General features: G+C 48.8%; 1 protein-coding gene across 6 annotated transcripts in view; it reads right to left on the bottom strand.

Moving 5' to 3' along the window:
* The window catches only part of pax5 (paired box 5), a 296,155-nt gene that overhangs the window by 131,095 nt on the left and 144,007 nt on the right, over positions 1 to 21,053 (bottom strand). For 5 of the 6 annotated variants that reach the window (XM_038804548.1, XM_038804546.1, XM_038804547.1 and 2 more), the window contains one exon: positions 5,150 to 5,273. The exons of the other annotated variant lie outside the window; for it this stretch is intronic. In XM_038804548.1, coding sequence (XP_038660476.1) covers positions 5,150 to 5,273 — 124 coding nt within the window. The remainder of the gene's footprint in view (positions 1 to 5,149; positions 5,274 to 21,053) is intronic. 6 annotated transcript variants of the gene reach the window in all.

The raw sequence follows: 21,053 nt of genomic DNA, 5'->3' as shown, positions 1-21,053 counted from the left end.
CTTTGACTGTTCTTTTTCAGTATCAAGTTTGCTTGAGTAAGATGTTAATTGGATTATTAGAAGTTTTTTTAAAAAGTCTATTTCAAAGGAATGGGCCGGGATTCTCCGAGCCTCCACGCCGCAGTCTGGCTCGGCGCAGGGGTGGAGAATTCGCGTCAGACCCACGATCAGGTCCGACGCAGCTCCCGCGATTCTCCGAGGATGGAGAATTGCCGCCAATCGGGCATGTGCGGTCGACGCAGCGCCGGTTGGGGGCCATTGAAAGAGGCCCCCGCGGCGATTCTCCGCTGACAACTGGCCGAGTTCTTGCCGGCGTGGTTCACTCATGGTTCCACCCGGCAGGAGCTCGGAGTGCCAGCTGCGGACTCAGCCCGCGGCCACCCTGGTGGGGGGCGGGGGGATCCGTCACCGGGGGGGCCTCCAGGACGGCCAGGCACGCGATTGGGGACCACCAATCGGCGGGCACGTGCAATCTCGGGGAGGGCCTATATTATCGGGGCCGGCCCGCGGTGTGGGTTTGCCATGTTGCGTGGGTCCGCTTGCCGCCACGCACATGCGTGGACCTGCGACCAGAAGTGCAGGGCCCCCTATTGGTAGCCGGAGCTGCGAGGTGCACTCTGGAGCCCTACTAGCCCCCTGCAAAATGGAGAATCACTCTGGACTTTCTCCATGAAAGTCCAGAGAGATTCACACCCTTTTTCCTGTAGGCGTGGGGACATAGCCCCATTATCAGAGAATTCCGCCCATGGTTCCTGAGGCCTGCCCATAGTGGATACTGCGTGAGTGGCAATGGATACATGGAGGATATGGAGGGTGCAAGGGGGAGTACAATGGGGCATGAAAGGGACATGGGTGGCATGGAGTGGGCATGGAGGACATGTTGAATCCATAGACCCCCTACAGTACAGAAGGAAGCCATTCGGCCCATCAAGTGTACACCAACCCTCTGAAAGAGCACCTTACCTAGGCCCACTCCTGCCATATCCCCCCCAACCCCATCTAACCTGCAAATGTTTGGACACTAAGGGGCAATTTTAGCGTGGCCAGTAGGGCATGAAGGAGCATCAGAGGGCTAAATCATGGGGTAATGAGGGAGCATGGAGAATTAATTGGCTGAGGGGGTGATGGTTTGAGGTTCTTGCATTCAACACAACTGGGCTGATGTCCCAGTGACTGAGGCAGTTCTACCCTGCTGGCCCTTCCACCCACCACCTCCTTTGCTACCTCAGGCCTGACTTGATCTCCTTGCTTCCTCCACCAAAATGTAGTTCTGTATGGGCAGCACAGTAGCACAAGTGGCTACCGCTGTGGCTTCACAGTGCCAGGGTGCTAGTTCGATTCCCCACTGGGTCACTGTCTGCAAGGAGTCTGCACGTTCTCCCCGTGCCTGCGTGTGTTTCCTCCGAGTGCTCCAGTTTCCTCCCACAGTCCAATGACTTGCAGGTTAGGTGGATTGGCCATGCTAAATTGCCCTTAGTGTCCAAAAATGTTAGGAGGGGTATTTGGGTTACAGGGATAGGGTGGAAGTGAGGGCTTAAGTGGGTCAGTGCAGACTCGATGGTCCGAATGGCCTCCGTCTGCACTGTATGTTCTATGTTCTATGTCTGTGTGTAAATGCGTGTGCATTTGTTTGTGTGTGTAAGTGTGTGTGTGAAAGTGTGTAACTGTGTTTATATGTGTGTGTTTGAGTATATGCATAAATGTGTGTTTAAGTGTGTCTATAAGTGTGCCTGTCTATGTGTGTGTTTATCAATGTGTGTGTCTGAACATGAGTGTCTCCGTGTCTTGATGCACCTGTCTGTGTGTGTATGGTTGGGGCAGATTTCTCCCAAGCCTTAGTTGGTGGGCTCAATGGCAGGCAGGGGGTTGAGAATTTGGTGGGAATCCAAAAATTGGTTTCCTACTGCCGTTAATTTCCCATGGGATCTTCCACTGATGAGTGCGATGGTGGATCAAAAAACCCATCGGAGGCTGTCAACCTGTTTAAGGGCGTAAATGACGGCCTGACTGGAATCTCCCCCCCCCCCCCCCCCCCCCCCCCCCAACCCAATTTGCCGTTACTACATGAACAATCTGCCTCCAGAGTTCGGGATGAGGTTACCAGCAACTCTGGGCCCCAGAACATCACAGCACTGGTCATAGGGAACATCGTCAGGTGGATCTACTCGGTGCAGTGTCATTCAGCAGGTCCATCTTACAGCCTCAAAGTGTTCCTGAAAGTCTATCTTTTTTTTCAGGAGATCCGTCTTCTTCCTTTAATGGTGGGGTCAGTGATGTTGACCATCTTTTCAATACGGCACCCTAATTATAATGGCGCAAAAAACCCAGATGCATAATGAATTAGGTTGTAACCAGATGATAGGGTAGGATTCCCGTTGGTAAACGCAGCAGCAAACACCCCACATCCCCATACCTGCCATGGGACTTATTCACAAAATGGGAGAATTCAACCCTTAGTGTCTTTCTATGTGTCTGCTTGTGTGCATGTGAGTGTGTTTGTACTGATGTCAATGTGATTGTGTTTATCACTATGTAAATATATATTTTTGTGTTTTGGCGTATGTGTGTGTACGGAATGGTGTCCATCAGTGTGTCTAACTGCCTGCATGTCTTTGCCTCAGTACTATGCATAGGTTTGTAGCTACCCAATGTCTTTCTAAGCATGTGTGTGTGTGTGGAGTACTGTTTGAGTGTGTCTCTCTCTGTGCATTAGGATGGTGTTTGTATGTATGCATATGTATGTACACATATGTGTGTGTATGTGTGTGTTGCTTTGCTGTGTGTGTTGGGGGTATCTATGTTCTGTCTGTATCTATGTACGTGCGCCCCTCATTAAAAACAGTAAGAAGTCTTACAACACCAGGTTAAAGTCCAACAGGTTTGTTTCAAACACGAGCTTTCGGAGCACGGCTCCTTCTTCAGGTGAAGAAGGAGCCGTGCTCCGAAAGCTCGTGTTTGAAACAAACCTGTTGGACTTTAACCTGGTGTTGTAAGACTTCTTACTGTGCTCACCCCAGTCCAACGCCGGCATCTCCACATCATGGTCCTCATTAAAAAGGCATTCAGTGCCTGATATGGAATTGGGAAGGAGGGTCCCAGCTGAAAGCCACCCCATGCCCTGTCTGCCAACCCCCGAGCCAGCGCCATTCTCCCTGCAACCCTATCCTTCCTTTGCTGATTCCAGACCTCAGGTGGGTGCAATGCCAGCAGCTACCACTACTCTCCAGGACTCTCGCTGGCTCTCCAGCAGGCAGATGAGACCTCCATTTCCTAGATAAAATTCGGATCATGTGTGCACGGCTGTATTTCCAACTCTGACTTTACAAAACCTTAGAGGTTTCATCACATGACCTCCTAATTACAATAGCCCAGCCCAGACAAACAGCCTATTTTCCCATCTCTGATAATTGTTCTAACTACCGAATAATCCAGTTCAAATAATTTTTTTAATAGATATTTTTAAATGTCCCAGTGATTTTTCTGTTAGGTTTCTTGTAGCAGTGTCCAGCTGGGAGTTTAATCTGTAAATCCCAGAGATTCCAGGAAAACCCTGGGGATTTGGCAACCTAAATGAATATGCATTTGTCTTTCTGCCTTTGCGTATTAATCCCATTTCCAAAAGATGTAAGGATCACTGTTTTGTGGTTTTCATAGAATCATAGAATTTACGGCACGGAGACAGGCCCTACGGCCCAAACTGGTCCATGCCAACCAAAGCACCCATCTAAACTAACCCCATTTGCCTGCATTTGGCCCATATCCCTCTAAACCTTTCCTATCCATGGATCTGTCAAAATGCTTTTTAAATGTCCCTGCCTCAACCTGTTCCTCTGGCAGCTCATTCCACATATGTATCTCTGTGTAAAAAAGTGACTTTAAATTATATTTGTCAAAAGCCCCTCATAAAATCATAAGATCATAGAGCAGGATGAGGTCATTCAGCCCATCAAGCCTGTTCCACCATTCAATAAGGTCATGGCTGGTCTGATTGTACCTGAACTTCACTTTCCTGTCTGCCCCCCCACCCCGCCCATAAACCTTGCTTCCCTTGTACACCAAAGGTCTGTCCAACGCAACCTTGAATTTATTCAAATGACCCAGCCTTCACTGTTCCCTGGGGAAGAGAATTCCAAAGACTAACAGCCTTCTGAGAGGAGAAATTCCTCCTCACCTCAGTCTTAAATGGGAGACCCCATAGGCATAATTCTCCATTTCTACAGCTATGTGCCGACGCAGGCGTAGGACCTAAGGCGTTTCACGATGACGCCATTTTGGGGGGGGCAGGGCATGGTGTTATCGTCAGAATCCATTCTCCGCCCGATCGCCGAACACAATTTTGCGTCGGCTAAGGAGAATTCCACCCCATATTTTTATACTGTGTCCACTAATTCTAGATTCCCCTTGCTTTCTCCTTCCCCTCAAGAAGCAGCAGAATGACAAGGGAAAATTTCAATCACTGTGTCCACCCATGCATGGGTTATCATGGCGAGAACTGCTTCATAGATCTTATATAAACAACTCATGAAGATTTCTTGGCTAGCATCTTTGAAGCCCACGACTACTAGCATTTTGATGGACATGGGCAGCAAATACCTGGGAACCACACCACCTGGGGGTTCCCCCCCCCCCCTCAGTCACTCACCACCCTGACTTGTAAATATATCGCCGTTCCTTCACTGTCGCTGGGGCAAAATCCTGGAATCCCATCCCGAACAGCACAGTGGGTGTACCTACATCGCTGGGACTGCAGCAGTTCAAGAAGGCAGCTCACCACCACCTTCTCAAGGGTATCTAGGGATGGGCAATAAATGCTGGTCTAGCCAGTGACGTCCACATCCCATAAACTATTTTTTTTTAAATTTAACTGAAAAGATGTGTTCTGGGGTGGACAACCTGGATTTGTCTGCACCTCTGCCCAGTTCAATACACACAGCTGGATAAGTGCAGCCTATGAGGTGGTGGGAACCTGGGTTAAAATCCTAGTTCTGAAATGATCATTTCAGAACGGAGCAACTATCCCAAATTTCTGCAGTGACAGATCAGTAGTACTGCAATATCTTTCTTAGAAAGTTAATAATATCTGAAAAACACTGCTGTAAAATCACCTGGAAACAAAGACACGCTTCATAGCAAGAGAAAACCCGTTTACCTGTTATAATGGGGTAAGACTGAGGCCCTGGGACACTGGCTCCTATGTCAGCTGAATTTGTTAGACTCGACTTCATATCTTCCAGTCCCCCAGCCAGTGATGCCATGGCGGAATACTCTGCATTCTGAAAATACAAAAACATCTTCTTGTTTGTAACTTCTCACGCAGGCATTTTATTCTCCAATATACACCCAGTAACATTACAAACGGGATTCACTGAAATCGGCGAGATATCATAGAATTTACAATGTAGAAGGAGGCCATTCGGCCCATCAAGTCTGCACCGGCTCTTGGAAAGAGCACCCTACCCAAGGTCAACACCTCCACCTTATCCCCATAACCCAGTAACCCCACCCAACACTAAGGGCAATTTTGGACACTAAGGGCAATTTATCCTGGCCAATCCACCTAACCTGCACATCTTTGGACTGTGGGAGGAAACCGGAGCACCCGGAGGAAACCCACGCAGACACGGGGAGGATGTGCAGACTCCGCACAGACAGTGACCCAAGCCGGAATCGAACCTGGGACCCTGGAGCTGTGAAGCCATTGTGCTATCCACAAGGCTACCGTGCTGCCCAATAAAGTTACTGTGAAAAGTCCCTAGACGCCACATTCTGGCCCGACGGCGGCGTCAAAAACAGCACGAACCACTCCGGCGTCGGGCCAACCGGAAGTAGCGGAATTCTCCGCACTTCTGGGGGCTAGGTGAATGCTGGAGGGGTTGGCGCCATACCAGCCAGCGCCGAAGAGACTGCGCGAGTTGGCGAATACGCAGAACCACCGACGTGGTTCTGCGCATGCGCAGACTGGCCGGCGTATTCTGGCTCATGCGCAGGGCCAGCCATGGCGGAGCCCTACAGGGGCCGGCACAGAAGGTAGGAGCGTTCCCACGGCACAGGCCTGCCCGCATATCGGTGGACCCCGATCGCGGGTCAGGCCTCCGTGGGGACCCCCTGGGGTCGAATCCCCCGTGGCATGATCCCCGCCAAAAAACCGGCGTCGGTGATTATGGCAGCTGGCGTAAGAGCGGCGGGGCGGGATTCGCGCCGCCCCCAGGGGATTCTCCGACCCGGCAGGGGATCGGAGAATCCCGCCCTAAGTGTTTAGCTGTTAAGAGTCCAGCAATATTGTACTAGAATGAACTAGGAACCTGTGATACATAAGGGGTAAAATGCAAATCATGGGGGGAAAGTAGCGACGGGGCTTGGCTTCTTGTCGACAAGAAACTCAGCAGAGACCAGTTCCTCAGTCTGCAAGTCCCAGAACCACATTGTGTAAGGTGGGAGGGATGCTACATTTACCCACTGAATGTCCAGGCACATGTATGATGTTTAATCAGTTAATTTTACTGATGTGATTATGCAGCATGTTACCTCATAGCTGTGGGCTGCAAGGAAAAGGAAAGAAATTACATTTATATGGCAACCGTCATGTCCTAAGCGGTTTACAGTCGAAGCACTTTTGACATGTGGGTCACTGGTGTAAAGTAGGCAAACTCAGCAGCCTAATTGCACTAAACAATAACACACAGAGGTACTTTGGTCCCCCACCAAAGGTTGAGTATCTGGTTGCATCTCTTCTTTTCAATTAGAACCCTGACACAACCACTTTCCCCCTCAACTTACTCCAAACCCTGGTGCTATCAATGTGGTATCTATGTGGCAATGATAGTGTAGAACATCCAGGTCAGGCTGAGCACAGGGACCGAGAGCATCCTCCTAATTCTGCAAACGTCTGTAAAGTACAATGGGCAGGGTGCCCTGAGATGAAACTACAAAAGATTAGCTCAAGACGAGGCTGATCAACAGATAGAAACACTGAATCACGTGTCAGGAGCAGCAAATGGAGAGTCAACTCCTTTCTTTCAAGACCCAATAACCAAAACAAAATATAACTCATAAGTAGAAACAAAGACTTGTATTTGTAGAGCGAGCACCATTCATGCTCACCTGACATCTCAAATAGCTTTACAACCAATTAAATACTTTTGAATTATAATCACTGTTGCAATGTAGGCAATGTGGCAGCCAATTCACACACAGCAAGCTCCCACGAACAGCAAGATGATAATAACCAGATAACCTGTTTTTGCAATGCTGGTTAGGGAATAAATGTTGTCCAAGCCACCAGGGACAATTCTCTTGCTTTTCTTTCAAGTTATGCCATGGGATTGCTTACATCCACCTGAGAGTGCAGACAGGGCCTTAGCTTAATGCTTCAGCCAAAAGACAGCACATCCGACAGTGCGGCACTGCACTTGAGTGTCAGCCTTGATTTTTGTGTTCAAAACCTGCAGTGGACTTTGAACCTCCACTATAGCCTAGGGCGGCACGGTGGCACAGTGGTTAGCACTACTGCTTCACCGCGCCAGGGACTCTGGTTCGATTCCAGCATTGGATGATTGTCTATGTGGAGTTTGCACATTCTCCCCGTGTGTGCGTGGGTTTCCTCCGGATGCCCCAGTTTCCTCCCACAGTCCAAAGATGTGCAGGTTAGGTGGATTGGCCATGCTAAATTGCCCCTTTGTGTCCAAAAGGTTGGGGTTGCAGGGTTATGGGGATGGGGAGGGCGAGTGGGCCTGGGTGGGATGTTAGGTGGATTGGCCATGCTAAATTGCCCCTTAGACTCCAAATATATGCAGGTTAGGGGATGATCATGGGGATAGGGCAGAGGAGTGGACCTAGGTGGGGTGCTCTTTCAGAGGGTCAGTGCAGACTCAATAGACCGAATTGCCTCCTTCTGCACTGTAGGGATTCTATGGATATTGGACTCGAGGAAAGAGCATCGCCAACTCAGCCACAACTAACACACAACAAAATCACAATTGATAAAATAAATCTGAACACTACCAAAGGAGTCACTGCTTATTTATCTGACAGCAGATTGACACCAAGTGAAAGTTGTTCCAAGTGACCACCGTCATGGATTGAAACTCAAATGGCAGGCCTCAAAATATCTTTCACAAAGTCCGAGGTAAACTGGCCAAGCCATAGGAATGGAACAAAATATAAACCCAAGCCTGTGACAGAGAGACAGCATTTGCAGATTTAAAACTGTAAGACAGTTCAGCAGTCTATGTCAGTGGGTAAGTTAGTTATTGAACTGATTTGTTAAGGCTTAAACCTTCTCTGTAAAGTTGATGATTGCTAATGGGCAGCGAAGGACAAAAATAGCTTTTCGAGTGGCAGGAACTTTTCTTTTCTCGATGGTCTCAATTATCCGACTGACTAAGTGCAAACCAGTCAGCATGACCAACTTTACAGATGGTACTTATTTCAGCCAGTCACAACTTTTTTTGCCTGTGGGCATTTGACATCAGAGAGGTGAGACTCTATGGAAGTTCACTAGATATGAACTTTTCACTCGTACTGAAGGACGAGGTCTTCTCCACTGGTCCAAGAGCTGAGCCCAGAATTTGTTGCTGTGACTTCATTTACATAAAGGAGGTACGAGGGAACATGTCGGTCGGAAAGAAGAGGAATTCAGGATACCCTGGGCGGGATTCTGTGATCCTGAGGCTAAGTGTTGACACCGTCGGAAACGCCATCACGTTTCTCAATAGCGTCAACACGGCCTCAGGCTCAGCCCAGCACGGCATTGGATCGATTCACGCCGCTCCAGCTGCTGATCCCGGCGCGAGCTGGGCACTCCGGGATCCGCGCATATGCAGTGGCACCTGCACCAAAGCACGCGTGTGCAGTGGCTTCCTTCAACCCGCGGCCCTGACGCAACATGGCGCAGGACGACAGGGGCCGGCGCTGAAGAAAGGAGGCCGCCAGCCAGATAGGCCGGCCCGCCGATCGGTGGGCCCCGATCGCGGGCCAGGCCACATCAGAGGCCGCCCCCGGGTTACTGACCCAGAGGAAACAGGTTCTATCTTCTTGCTCCATCAAAACCTTTCATCATTTTGAATATCTGCATTAGGTTCTTCCTCAAGCTTTGCTCCAAGAACAATCCAAACTTCTTCAATCTCTCCATATATCTGAAGTTCCTCACACAGGTAAACCTCCTCTGCACCCCACCCAGGGCCTTGTCATCCCTTCTACAGTGTGGTGCCCAGCCAGCTGAGGACTAACCAGAGATTTGTAGAACTAATGGAACAGCATTATTATCTAAACATATTCTGGGGGAAAAATGCTAAGATTTATAATTGATCAAAGGTTTTCAGAAACTGTGAATTGTTTGCCCAAGGTCTTCATCTTATAATTCTATGTTCCACGAATGACTACGTGGAGCTCGACCATGACTCAATTGACAAATGCAACTCAGGCAGGAGTTCAGATCCCGCAGTCTGCCATGGAGGGAGCTGGTAAAAGGATGGTATCATGATGCCAAGGTATAAGTGGAGAAATATAGTGAAAACAAGAACGGGTATGAAGAATGATGATCTGGGAATAGGAAGAGGGAGTAGAATTGATAGAAACTTCCATTTTTATCTCAGGTGGCAAAGTGTTAGAAGTGAGGTTAGGATTCTTATTTCATGGGAAAGAAATGTTTGTAGTTGAGGAGATGGTCTGGCAAATTCATCAGTTGCTGTCAAGGGGACTTCACGAAAGTGGAATTTAATGTTCCTGACTCGGGGGTGTCCTTTCAGAGGGTTGGTGTAGACCCGATGGGACGAATGGCCTCCTTCTGCACTGTAAGGATTTTATGACTTGAGTCCCGCCCACCAATTGGAGAACCATGCAGAAACCAGCATAGTTTCCATGGGAGAGGCCCAACTGAATGAAGTTCCTCTCAGGTGAGCGGAATGTGTCCACGGGGGGGGGGGGGGGGGGGTTGGGGGGCTGGGGAATCGAGGCAAGGGTAGGCGGGTGGCTTTCAGCACCCTACTTTGCCAATGCCAGGCCCCTTGATTTTGCACAGACTTCCTGGTAACAAGGGGCCCCAAAGTAGACCATTGGCAAACCCAACAGTTTGTTGGTTGACCTTCGGGAGGCATGGAAAAGCCACACAACTCCTATTTAACTCTTGAGCCATCACTAAATTCTGGTGGGTTCAGGGATAATTGGTGTCAACTGGCTCATTGAATGAACCTAATTAACAATCTGCAGTCAGCAGGAGAGTTTTCTATCGTGCAGAAGGAAGCCATTCGGCCCATCGGGTCTGCACCAACCCTCTGAAAGAACTCTCTTGTGCCTCCACTCAACAGCGGGAGGTTTTTCCATCACCTAGAGACTCTCCCCTGATTAAGTGCACACAGCTGCCATGTTTCCTGCTGCAATTGTCTGGGTTAAATTAAATTCTGCTCAAGGTTTCCACCTCCACCGCCTCAAAATAAATCTGTGCCGCACTGAACATAGCCAACTCCTTCCCTAGGTCTAAAAAATTAGCCACATTCTGCAAGTAAGTGCAGAAACCACAAAACCATTTTAGATTTGAATTGTAGAGATCCTGAACTGTCCCTGGTCCTGTTAAAGGAGGTTAGAATGCAGAGGTCTAAGGCATTTATTTGCGTACAATTTACTTCAAAGTCTCCTCTTCAGGGGCAGTGTGGTACAGGATGTAGAGGATGTTTGTTTGCAGTCCTGATCGGGGCAAAGGTTTGGCACCCATTCCTCCGCCATTTTGCATTCATTATACATCACTATTCTGAGGCAAGGCACAAGAAAATCATGACCCTGGTTTTTAAATCATTTTACTGTAAATAAATTCACTCATTTATAATTAATGACGAGATCAAACCACAAAGGACACTTTCAACTACTTCCCGAATGGCAATCTTATGGAGCCGATCGTCTGCCTTTTATAAAACCCATCCAATTATTGCAAAGTAACCAAAGTCGGGCATGCTATACAATGTTTGGAAATCAACTGCTGGTTACTACCCAATGGCCTAGTTGAAAATGACACCACCCCCACCATCTAAATTTGCGCTGAAACTGGATTGCATGTTTCTAGTATGTGGGGATTATGCTCTGAACAGTTTTTAGTCTGTCAAATATGTTCATCACTTGATTGATGCAATGAAGTCCAGTTGATGTTTGTAGAATAAGTATGTTCTTTCGAGCACACCTCACAATGGCTCGAATAAGTCAGTTTTTCAATGAGGTGGAGGATAGATGAGATCAGTGTTCAAGGGGGCCGGCATATCATGCACACATGTTCTGGTCGTGCTCAAAGCTGTTGGGCTTCTGGAGGACCTTTGTGATCCTATGTTGGCAATCCTGGGCATTGGCTTGGAGCCTTGCCTACTGGTGGCGATATTTCGGATGTGCTGGAGATCTGGCCGGGTGCCTTTACCTCGCTTGTGGCAAGGAGTTGGATCCTTTTGGGCTGGAGGGTGACTACACCATGCGCCTCGACATGGCTGGGTGACCTGATGGAGTTTTTGCACCTCGAGAACATAGAACAGTACAGCACAGAACAGGCCCTTCGGCCCTCAATGTTGTGCCGAGCCATGATCACCCTACTCAAACCCACGTATCCACCCTATACCCGTAACCCAACAACCCCCCCCCTCCCTTAACCTTACTTTTATTAGGACACTACGGGCAATTTAGCATGGCCAATCCACCTAACCCGCACATCTTTGGACTGTGGGAGGAAACCGGAGCACCCGGAGGAAACCCACGCACACAGGGGGAGGACGTGCAGACTCCACACAGACAGTGACCCAAGCCAGGAATCGAACCTGGGACCCTGGAGCTGTGAAGCATTTATGCTAACCACCATGCTACCCTGCTGCCCCGAGAAGGTCAGGTTTACCGTGAGAGGGTCGGTGGAAGGGTTTTACCATAGATGGCAGCCTTTATAATAATGTACTTTAAAGAGTTAGTCACTGTTAGCTGTTTGGCGGGGGTGTGCACAGATAGGGTGGCTGGGGGGGTTTAGTGATGAGGTTATTTTGTTGTATGGGGAAGTGGGGGTGGGGGGGGCTCTTACTGTGAAGCTGTTATTCTGTGTTGTTGCATGCTTTATATAAAAATTGTTTAAAATGACAATAAAAGTATTTCCAAAAAAAGGAATACGTGTGTTCTTATAAAACTGGTTATCAGTAGGAGTTTAACTGGATTAACCAGCAAACAGAAAACTTTGCACCGATAAGTTAATGCTAATCGTTTAAGTAGCAATCATGTCTGTTTTATAATGAATTAACTATGTGTTGGTTAAGGGAGATTCTTTGTAAATTGCAACAATTGATTACTGCTTAATAAAAACAACTCCACGGGCACCTATCCCTTTAAGGTCAAAATTAACTGGAACCCACAAGATGAACTCAAGGACCTCCATTTAGCTCCTGCTCAAATTCGATTGTAAAATATGCTATTGCACATTTTTCATCCGTAAACATTCCTGCCACTTCCTCGAGCACCAGCTCCTGCTGGTAGCTCACAGTGGAAGGGCCCCTGGGAACAAAGCTTAGATTTTCATGTCAGACATCTCTACATTGAAGTGATGCTTCAAGGAGCTGTTGTCAAATTATGACTGGCCTGAGGCACATGTCTAATCACCCCACGGCATCATTTGTTTCACTTTTAAACGCCATTGAAATGTTCACACAAACTTTTCTCTGCAAGATTATTTCACCAGTGATGTCCCTGATCATTTAATCAGTCAGGAACAATGAAAGGCAGGGGCCTGAAGGCCTGGGATCCCTCTTCCCACTGTGAATTTCTGGCCACTTAGCTGCCCACCAATATGACCTCTGATTTTTTTTTTCTTTGAAAGCTCTGGTGATTTGTTTAACTGCGCAGACCCTTTAAATTTTCTTGTATGGCCTAGTGCACATGGGAACTTAAAGTGCCAACTTGTGCACAGCTTGCACAGGAACCTTTGAGTTGCTCAACATTGTTGCCCACTCCAAAGGCTAATAACCGCATTTCAAATTCCAAGGATAGAATCATTTGAATAATGGAGGCGGTGAACGGGTGGCTACAGAAATGACAAATTATCAGGACATCACTTAAAAGCCTGAAGATATAATTTAATAAACATCCTCCAATAGGGGATTGGAAATCTTTGGCACAGTGAGATAACTGATCACATCTGGGATTGAAGGCCTACAGCCCTCTGATATCTGGAGTCCCTTTAAGACCCAGTTTAGAACCTATCCTTTCGCTCAGATGAGTCTGGCACCCCTTCGCACTGACTGGGATGTGCTGGAATTTGTGTGTTAGCTCAGTAATACCCACACATACACTCCCAGAGCTGACTGAGGGGTGAGAGCGACAGAAACATCTCCCTTCACAGTGTGAATGGGATGAAATTCAGAGTGATCCGGGTTCCCTCACTGGCAGGTTCCCTCCGGGTCTAGAACATTAGCCATTTAGACTTAACACATTTTAATTTTGTTTTGGAAAGACAACATTGAAGAGCATGGATTCGTGGACAAGTCGACTCTGTAGATTTATGGTTTTCAACAGTTTTTAGCATCAGCTTCATTGGGTAGGGTCAACCAGTTAATGAGTAATGCCTCCCAGTCACTATGGCTCGGTAATAAACCTTTCCACTGTTCATAGAACATAGAACACTACAGCGCAGTACGGGCCCTTCGGCCCTCGATGTTGCGCCGACCCGTGAAACCATCTGAAGCCTATCTGACCTACACTAGAAATCTTCACTTTCTATCTTTTGTTTCCTTCTGTTGGTAAATTCAAGTTTGGGAATTGAGATACCCTCAATTACGACACAGGAGAGAGGATAGGTAATTCAAAGGCTTTAATCATCTGAGAACTGAACAGCAGCCGAGAAGTGTGCTCATCACATGCTGCCGAGTGAGCCTCATCTTATATACCGTTTCCTTGGGGCGGAGCCAGAGGCGGAGTCCCCCAGGATTCCAAGCCCGGTCTTAAAGGGCCAATGCATTAAAGGTAAGGTACCGTTACAGCAGCTACTGATACCATTCATCACATTCACCCCCTATTTTAAAAAAAACACATAGTCCGTCGGGGGTGAAGTGGAGTTATAAGCTCAGTCTTGTGGGTGGTTTGACCGTTCGTGCTGACTTTCTCCACTCCGGTGTTGGTGCCGTGGATACGGTCGGTTTTGATGGTGGTATATCCGGGAGCACGGTTGACTGAGCCTTTGCCCGCCTTGGAGCGGGGGGTGGTATCAGGGATGACTAGGGTGATCGGTGCCGGCGCCGGCTGGGGGGACAGGGGGCACTATGGGTGGGGGCGCTGTTGGGGTCGGGAGTCGGTGCGGTGAGGGGAACGTCGGTAGGAGGGGGGGGGGGGTCGGTGGGGAAAGCGTTGGGGTTGGTGGGCGAGCCAGAGGGTGCCAGACGTAGACATATTGAGGGTTCACGTGTAGCAGTTGGACCCTCTCGACTAGCGGATCTGTTTTATGGCTCCTCACGTGTCTCCGGAGGAGGACTGGTCCCGGAGTCGTCAGCCAACGTGGAAGCAAGACCCCAGAGGTGGACTTCCTGGGGAAGACAAACAAACGATTGTGAGGGGTCTCATTCGTGGCCGTACAGAGGAGCGACCTAATGGAATGTAGGGTATCGGGTAGGACCTACTGCCAGCGGGCGATTGGGAGACTCCATGACCGTAGGGCCAGAAGGCCAGAAGCCTTCCAAACTGTCGCATTCTCCCTCTCCACTTGCCCGTTTCCCCGCGGGTTATGGCTCGTCGTTCTGCTCGAGGCGATGCCCTTGCTGAGCAGATATCGACGCAGCTCATCGCTCATGAAGGATGTACCCCGGTCGCTGTGGATATAAGCGGGGAAACCAAACAGTGTGAAGATGCTGTACAGTGCCTTGATCACGGAGGCCGAGGTCATATCGGGGCAGGGGACAGCAAAAGGGAAGCGGGAGGACTCATCGATCACGGTGAGGAAATAGATGTTGCGGTTGGTGGACGGAAGGGGCCCTTTGAAGTCCACACTTAGTCGCTCAAAGGGCCCAGAGGCCTTTATCAGGTGGGCCCTGTCTGGTCGATAGAATTGCGGTTTGCATTCTGCACAGATCTGGCATGCCTTAGTCATGGCCTTGACCTCCTCTGTGAAGTAGGGTAGGTTGCGGGACTTGATGAAGTGGGCAAGCCGGGTGACCCCCGGGTGGCAGAGGTCATCGTGGATGGCTCTCAGGCGGTCTTTTTATGCGTTGGCGCACGTGCCGCGGGACAAGGCACCTGGGGGCTCGTTGAGCTTTCCTGGACGATATTTAATATTGTACTATAGGTGGAGAGCTCTATCCTCCACCTCAGAATTTTGTCATTCTTTATTTTGCCCCGTTGTGCGTTATCGAACATAAAGGCGACCGGCCATTGGTCGGTGACGAGGGTGAACCTCCTACCGGCTAGGTAGTGCCTCCAGTGCCGCAAGGCCTCCACTATGGCTTGTGCCTCCTTCTCGACTGCAGAGTGCCGAATTTCCGAGGCGGTGAGGTTTCGGGAGAAGAACACTACTGGTCTGCCCGCCTGGTTGAGGGTAGCAGCCAGGGCGACGTCTGATGCGTCGCTTTCTACTTGGAAGGGAATGGCTTTGTCCACAGCGTGCATGGCGGCCTTGATGATGCCGGCCTTGATACGGCTGAAAGCCAACTGGGCCTCAGCCGTCAGGGGAAGAACCGTGGTCTTAATGAGTGGTCGGGCTTTGTCCGCGTATCTGGGGACCACTGGGCGTAATAGGAGAAAAGCCCCAAGCACCATTTGAGTGCCTTGAGGCTACGGGGGAGGGGGAGTTCCTTAAGGGGATGCATGCGGTCAGGGTCTGGGCCTAGGACCCCGTTTTCCACGATGGCTAGCCGGGTTGTGTGGAACACGCATTTCTCTTTGTTGTCCGTGAGGTTGAGGGCCGGGCAGTCTGGAGGAACTTCCTCAGGTTCGCATTGTGGTCCTGCTGGTCATGGCCGCAGATGGTGACGTTGTCCAAGTACGGGAAGGTAGCCCGTAAGCCGTACTGGTCCACCATTTGATCCATCGCCCTCTGGAAAACAGAGACTCCGTTTGTGACACCAAAAGGGACCCTGAGGAAGTGCAACAGCCGACCGGCTGCTTCAAACGCCGTGTAGGGGCGGTCCTCTGGGCGGATAGGGAGTTGATGATAGGCCGATTTTAGGTCGACCTTAGAGAATACCCGATACTGGGCGATGTGAGTCACCATTTCTGCTATGCGGGGAAGTGGGTAAGCATCGAGTTGCGTAAAGCGGTTTATGGTCTGGCTATAATCCACTACCATTCGTTGCTTTTCCCCGGAGCGGACTACCAATACTTGAGCCCTCCAAGGGCTGTTGCTGGCCTCCATGACCCCCTCTTTTAGTAGCCGCTGAACATCTGACTTGATAAGTCATGTCTTGGGTACAGTACCGGCGACTCCTGGTGGCGATGGGCTTACAGTCGGGAGTGAGGTTCGCGAAGAGGGGGGGTTGCGCAACTTTGAGTGTCGCCAGGCTGCATACCATGAGTGGGGGCAGGGGTCCGCCGAACTTCAGTGTCAGGCTCCGGTGGCTGCACTGAAAGTCCAGACCGAGCAGCAGGGGGGCGCAGAGTTGAGGGAAGGTGTAAAGTTTAAAACGGGTGTATTCAGCGCCTTGAATTGCGAGGTCAGCGACGCAATACCCCATGATTTGTACCGAATGGGACCCAGAGGCGAGGGCGATAGTTTGGGAGCGGAGTGGGTGCGCAGAGAGCAGCGCCTTACCGCGTCTGGATGGATAAAGCTCTCCGTGCTCCCAGAGTTGAATAGGCAGGGAGTGTCGTGGCCGTTGATTCGCACCCGCATCATTGAGTTCCGCAGGTGTTTCAGACGCGATTGATCGAGCGTGATCACTCCTAGTTGCGTGTAGTCAGAGTCCTCGGTTAAGTCAGACTCACAAAATGGCCGCCGCCGTCGGTCACACATGTCGGGGTTTGAAGATGGCCACCACCAAGATGGCCGCTCCCATGACTTGCACGAGGTCGATGATGCGACGGAAGTGGCCGTGTCCGACCGCCGCGCACCCGCGTTGCAGGGCCTGTGAGACCGGGAGCTTGATTTCTGGGCCTGGTGAGGATTTTGTTTGTGGCCTTTGGGGCCAGCCAGGCAGACTTTAGCGAAGTGCCCTTTCTTCCCGCAGTCGTTGCAGATCGCGGAGCGGGCCGGGCAACGTTGCTGTGGGTGCTGACCTTACCCAAAGAAATAGCACGGGGAACCCCCAGAGTGAGTGGATCGCCGCGCGGCGCAGGCCTGTAGCGTGGCCGAGTCTGGAGGGGATCGAGAGGGGTTTACAAGGTCCGCGGAGTATGTATGGAGGTTACGGTGGGCCGTTTCTAGAGAAGAGGCAAGCGTTACCGTGCCTTGGAGATCCTTTGCCCCATCTTCTAGGAGCTGCTGCCGGATGTACGGGGACCTGATACAAAGGTATCGCGAATATGCAAGTTCATGTGGGCTTCTGCCATCACTGCTTTATGGTTGCAGTTCCTCGCGAGCGCAGTGAGTCTCTCCACGTACTCGTCCAGAGTTTCCCCGGAACGCTGGCTGCAGGTTGAGAGCAAATGTCTGGCGTGTACCTCATTAATCGGCTTCACAAAGCGTTTCGTGAGTATCTCGACCGCAGCTTCGTAATTTGCAGCGTTCTCGATCGCGGAGGAGAGTCGGTGGCCCACCCGGGCATGTAGTAAACGCAGCTTGTGAGCACCGTCGACATCAGTCGCTGAGGAGTCAATATAGTCCTCAAAACACCGCAGCCAATATAAAAAAATTTCCGAGGCTTCCGGCGACCGAGCGTCCAGGTTGAGTTTCTCCGGCTTTAGAGCGCTGTCCATCTTGATGCGTCAGATGATTAAATTGAGATACCCTCAATTACGACACAGGATAGAAGATAGGAATTCAAAGGCTTTAATCATCTGAGAACTGAACAGCAGCCAAGAAGTGTGCTCATCACATGCTGCCGAGTGAGCCTCATCTTATATACCGTTTCCTGGGGGCGGAGCCAGAGGCGGAGTCCCCCAGGGTTCCAAGCCCCGTCTTAAAGGGCCAATGCATTAAAGGTAAGGTACTGTTACAGCAGCTACTGATACCATTCATCACAGGAATGGTCATCGATAGGGTGGTATGTCCCTCCCTCCATTATTCCTCTGAGTGAGATTAACCTGGAGCGCCTTCCCTCTGTCTGAGGAGGAATGGAAACCGAGTGCTGTTAGTGGGGATGCGGTGGTGGGGGGAGTGCGGGTGATGGTGGTGAGGTCCAAAGTGGATCTTTACAAGCTACTATTTTGGTTAGTGTTTGGGGATGGGGGAGGGGGTGGAGGTGGTGGGGGTGAAGAGGATACCAGGTCCTGCTTTCACTCTCTGCCGAGTACAAGCCTGGGCCTCACTGGAGCTATTGACTGATTAATCAAACTCGTTAGCACAGATTATAGACGTGTGCTCCAATGTCAGGGCAGAGTTTCTGCCGCAGGGTGGCCAAGCTCTATCAGCCAGCCGGCTTCGAACCGACCAAAACTCATCACACAGGTGACTGCAGGCTGACCCTGGCCTGCGCAATTTATACCAATCTCTGCTCCCTGATGTGTGAGCAGAGTGATTTACTGCCACACCATCCCACTGCACGGTACACTCTCTGAGAGGTATGTCTATATAACCCTTATGTCAAGATCACAGCATAATAATCTCCGATATTTATCTGTGGCAACCAATAGAGAAATCAGTTGAAACTAAAGGACACACACCAATGTATTCTTCTGCTTAAGAGCAATGGAGCAGAAAAAAAGTAGTTTTTTTTCTCTCTCTCTCTCTCTCAAGCCTTCAAAGCCCCAACGTGCTCTGTTTTTTCTCCTTTATTCTCTGCCACATAAAGAGCTGTATTTTTTTTCTCTGTAGCCCTCTCCCTTTCTTTCCTCATTTCCACGTCTCTGTAATGCCGACATGTAAATGTCTGAAAATAGCAGCGGTAATTGAAGATTATGAAGTATGACCAGGTTTTGACAGGCCACTAAGGAAGATGGATTATCCTCATTTTTCTGTAAATTCTGTCAATTTTGGAATTCATAAGCTATCAACACTGATACAAATGTGACTCCCCAGCTGCGTAAGGGATGACGTGTAACCTATCCTGGAGTCTATTGGCTTCCAATCCCCTTTGATAGTATCTGAAATCTTGCCAATTTATTTCTGATAAGATTGAGCTAATTTCAAGCAAACTGATTCAAATGGGCCTCTACGAGAGAATATATTTTCTCTTATTTACTTCTGACTGCTGAACAAGATGGCTATCTGGACCTCTATAAGATAAATTTCCACAGGACAATCACAGTCTAGTTGCAGCAATTGTTTTGTCTTTTCTTTTCCCATTTTCCTATTACTGGGAGTAAATACTGCTGGGACTGTTTAATAGCCCACTACAGCCCATACCGATAACAGATGAGGTTTAATCGTCCAATACAAAAATTATTTAGCCTCAGTAAGGACATTCAATGTCATTTGCATAATGACATTTCCATCTCACACACCAAACATGGTTGCACATAAACAAGTCGTGGGACCATAAATAATAATAAATCGCAATGTCTGTGTTCTCCTCTCAGTAATAGGAGTTGCTCTTGTAGAAATTATTTCATTGGAAAATGGGGCTATAACTCTAAAAATGTGTGTCCCAGTTTATTCCACTGGATTCAACATCACAACTACAATACTACAACCCGAGTATTATTTCTGGGATTCATTAATAGATCAGAAAAATATTATATAAATATTCAAGAATAAAATGTTATATACAATAAAACATAATGCAAAAACATCATCTCTTGTTTTAGAATTATGCAATTATATTTCAACAAGATAATTTTTAGATTTGGAAAGGAGGTTATAAAAATATTTGCAATGCAAGATAAACAGTGAAAACTGTTTGGCGCTCCCTACACCCCAGGTTCCTTCATACTTTGGTGGCTGCATGTTGGTGTCCTGAGGAGGTCAGCGTTGGGCTGCAATCATATGCGTGACGAGTCTGTCAGTTCCTCGATAATTGCTTTTTGAGAGGGAACCTACCTGCGATAAACTAATGTCCCTGGTCCCCTGACAGGGAGAAAGCTCTCTCACTGACCCCGCCCCCCCCCCCAAAACAGCCCCCACCCATACATATCACCCTCTTTATTTTAATTCCAAGCTTCAAAGCAATCTACTGTCCACTTGAAAATATATTGCCCACCACAGACACCACGGTGTGTGTTTTGTTGATAAAACATCCACTGACATACATTGCAAACAGCAATGCTGCCGATTCCCCCTGCAGTTTTCAAGCCGAAAGCCTTTGTGTGTGAGTGTAGAGGCTCTATGAAAATGGATGTATTTAATTTCTGCATGAGGCTACAAGTAATTGCCTTTTAATTTATTTTGTTTTTCTATGTCAGGAAAAGCTCTGTATTGTAGTAGATGCACAAACGGCGCTGAGAACAGACTGAAGCTTAAGAAAGTTTTGCCTTTCTGAAGGTAAATTTGAAAGAAAGAATCACTTCTTGTTGAATCTCACACTGTCCATACGCCAGTGCGACAAACACTTGCAGGACTGATAATGTGCCCCTGCCCCAATTCTAATTTTGAAAAAAAAAGAAAAAATTACTTTTAAGCTTTTATTTTAGCTTTGAAAAAAATTACCTTTCACATCAAAAGGAAATTCTGAAATGATGAATTACATTTGATTGCTGTAAGAATTTAATCAATTGCAATTCTTTAAAGGAGGCAGTTACTATTGAGGGCAACTTTCCTCTCGAATGACCTTCACTGGGGTTAACACTCTCACATGCCCTCTGAACTCAGAATATGGACACGGTAAATGGTGTCTTCTTTTATCATGCTCCCGAAGCTCAGTTTCCCCAGCCCCGACTCTGGATTTCCAGGCCTTTTCATTTTGTTTTGGTATTGATCTTTTGGCAGCAATGGGCTGGGTAATTAGCCAGAAATTAGGGTTTCTATTACACAGGGATGACTGGCCCAGCTGATTTATCACCTGAATAATTTACTGTGATTGAAAGGAAATTAA

The sequence above is a fragment of the Scyliorhinus canicula genome, chromosome 8 (genome assembly GCF_902713615.1).
Source record: "Scyliorhinus canicula chromosome 8, sScyCan1.1, whole genome shotgun sequence".
Lineage (NCBI taxonomy): Eukaryota > Metazoa > Chordata > Chondrichthyes > Carcharhiniformes > Scyliorhinidae > Scyliorhinus > Scyliorhinus canicula.
This window is presented reverse-complemented; position numbering and strand designations above follow the sequence as displayed.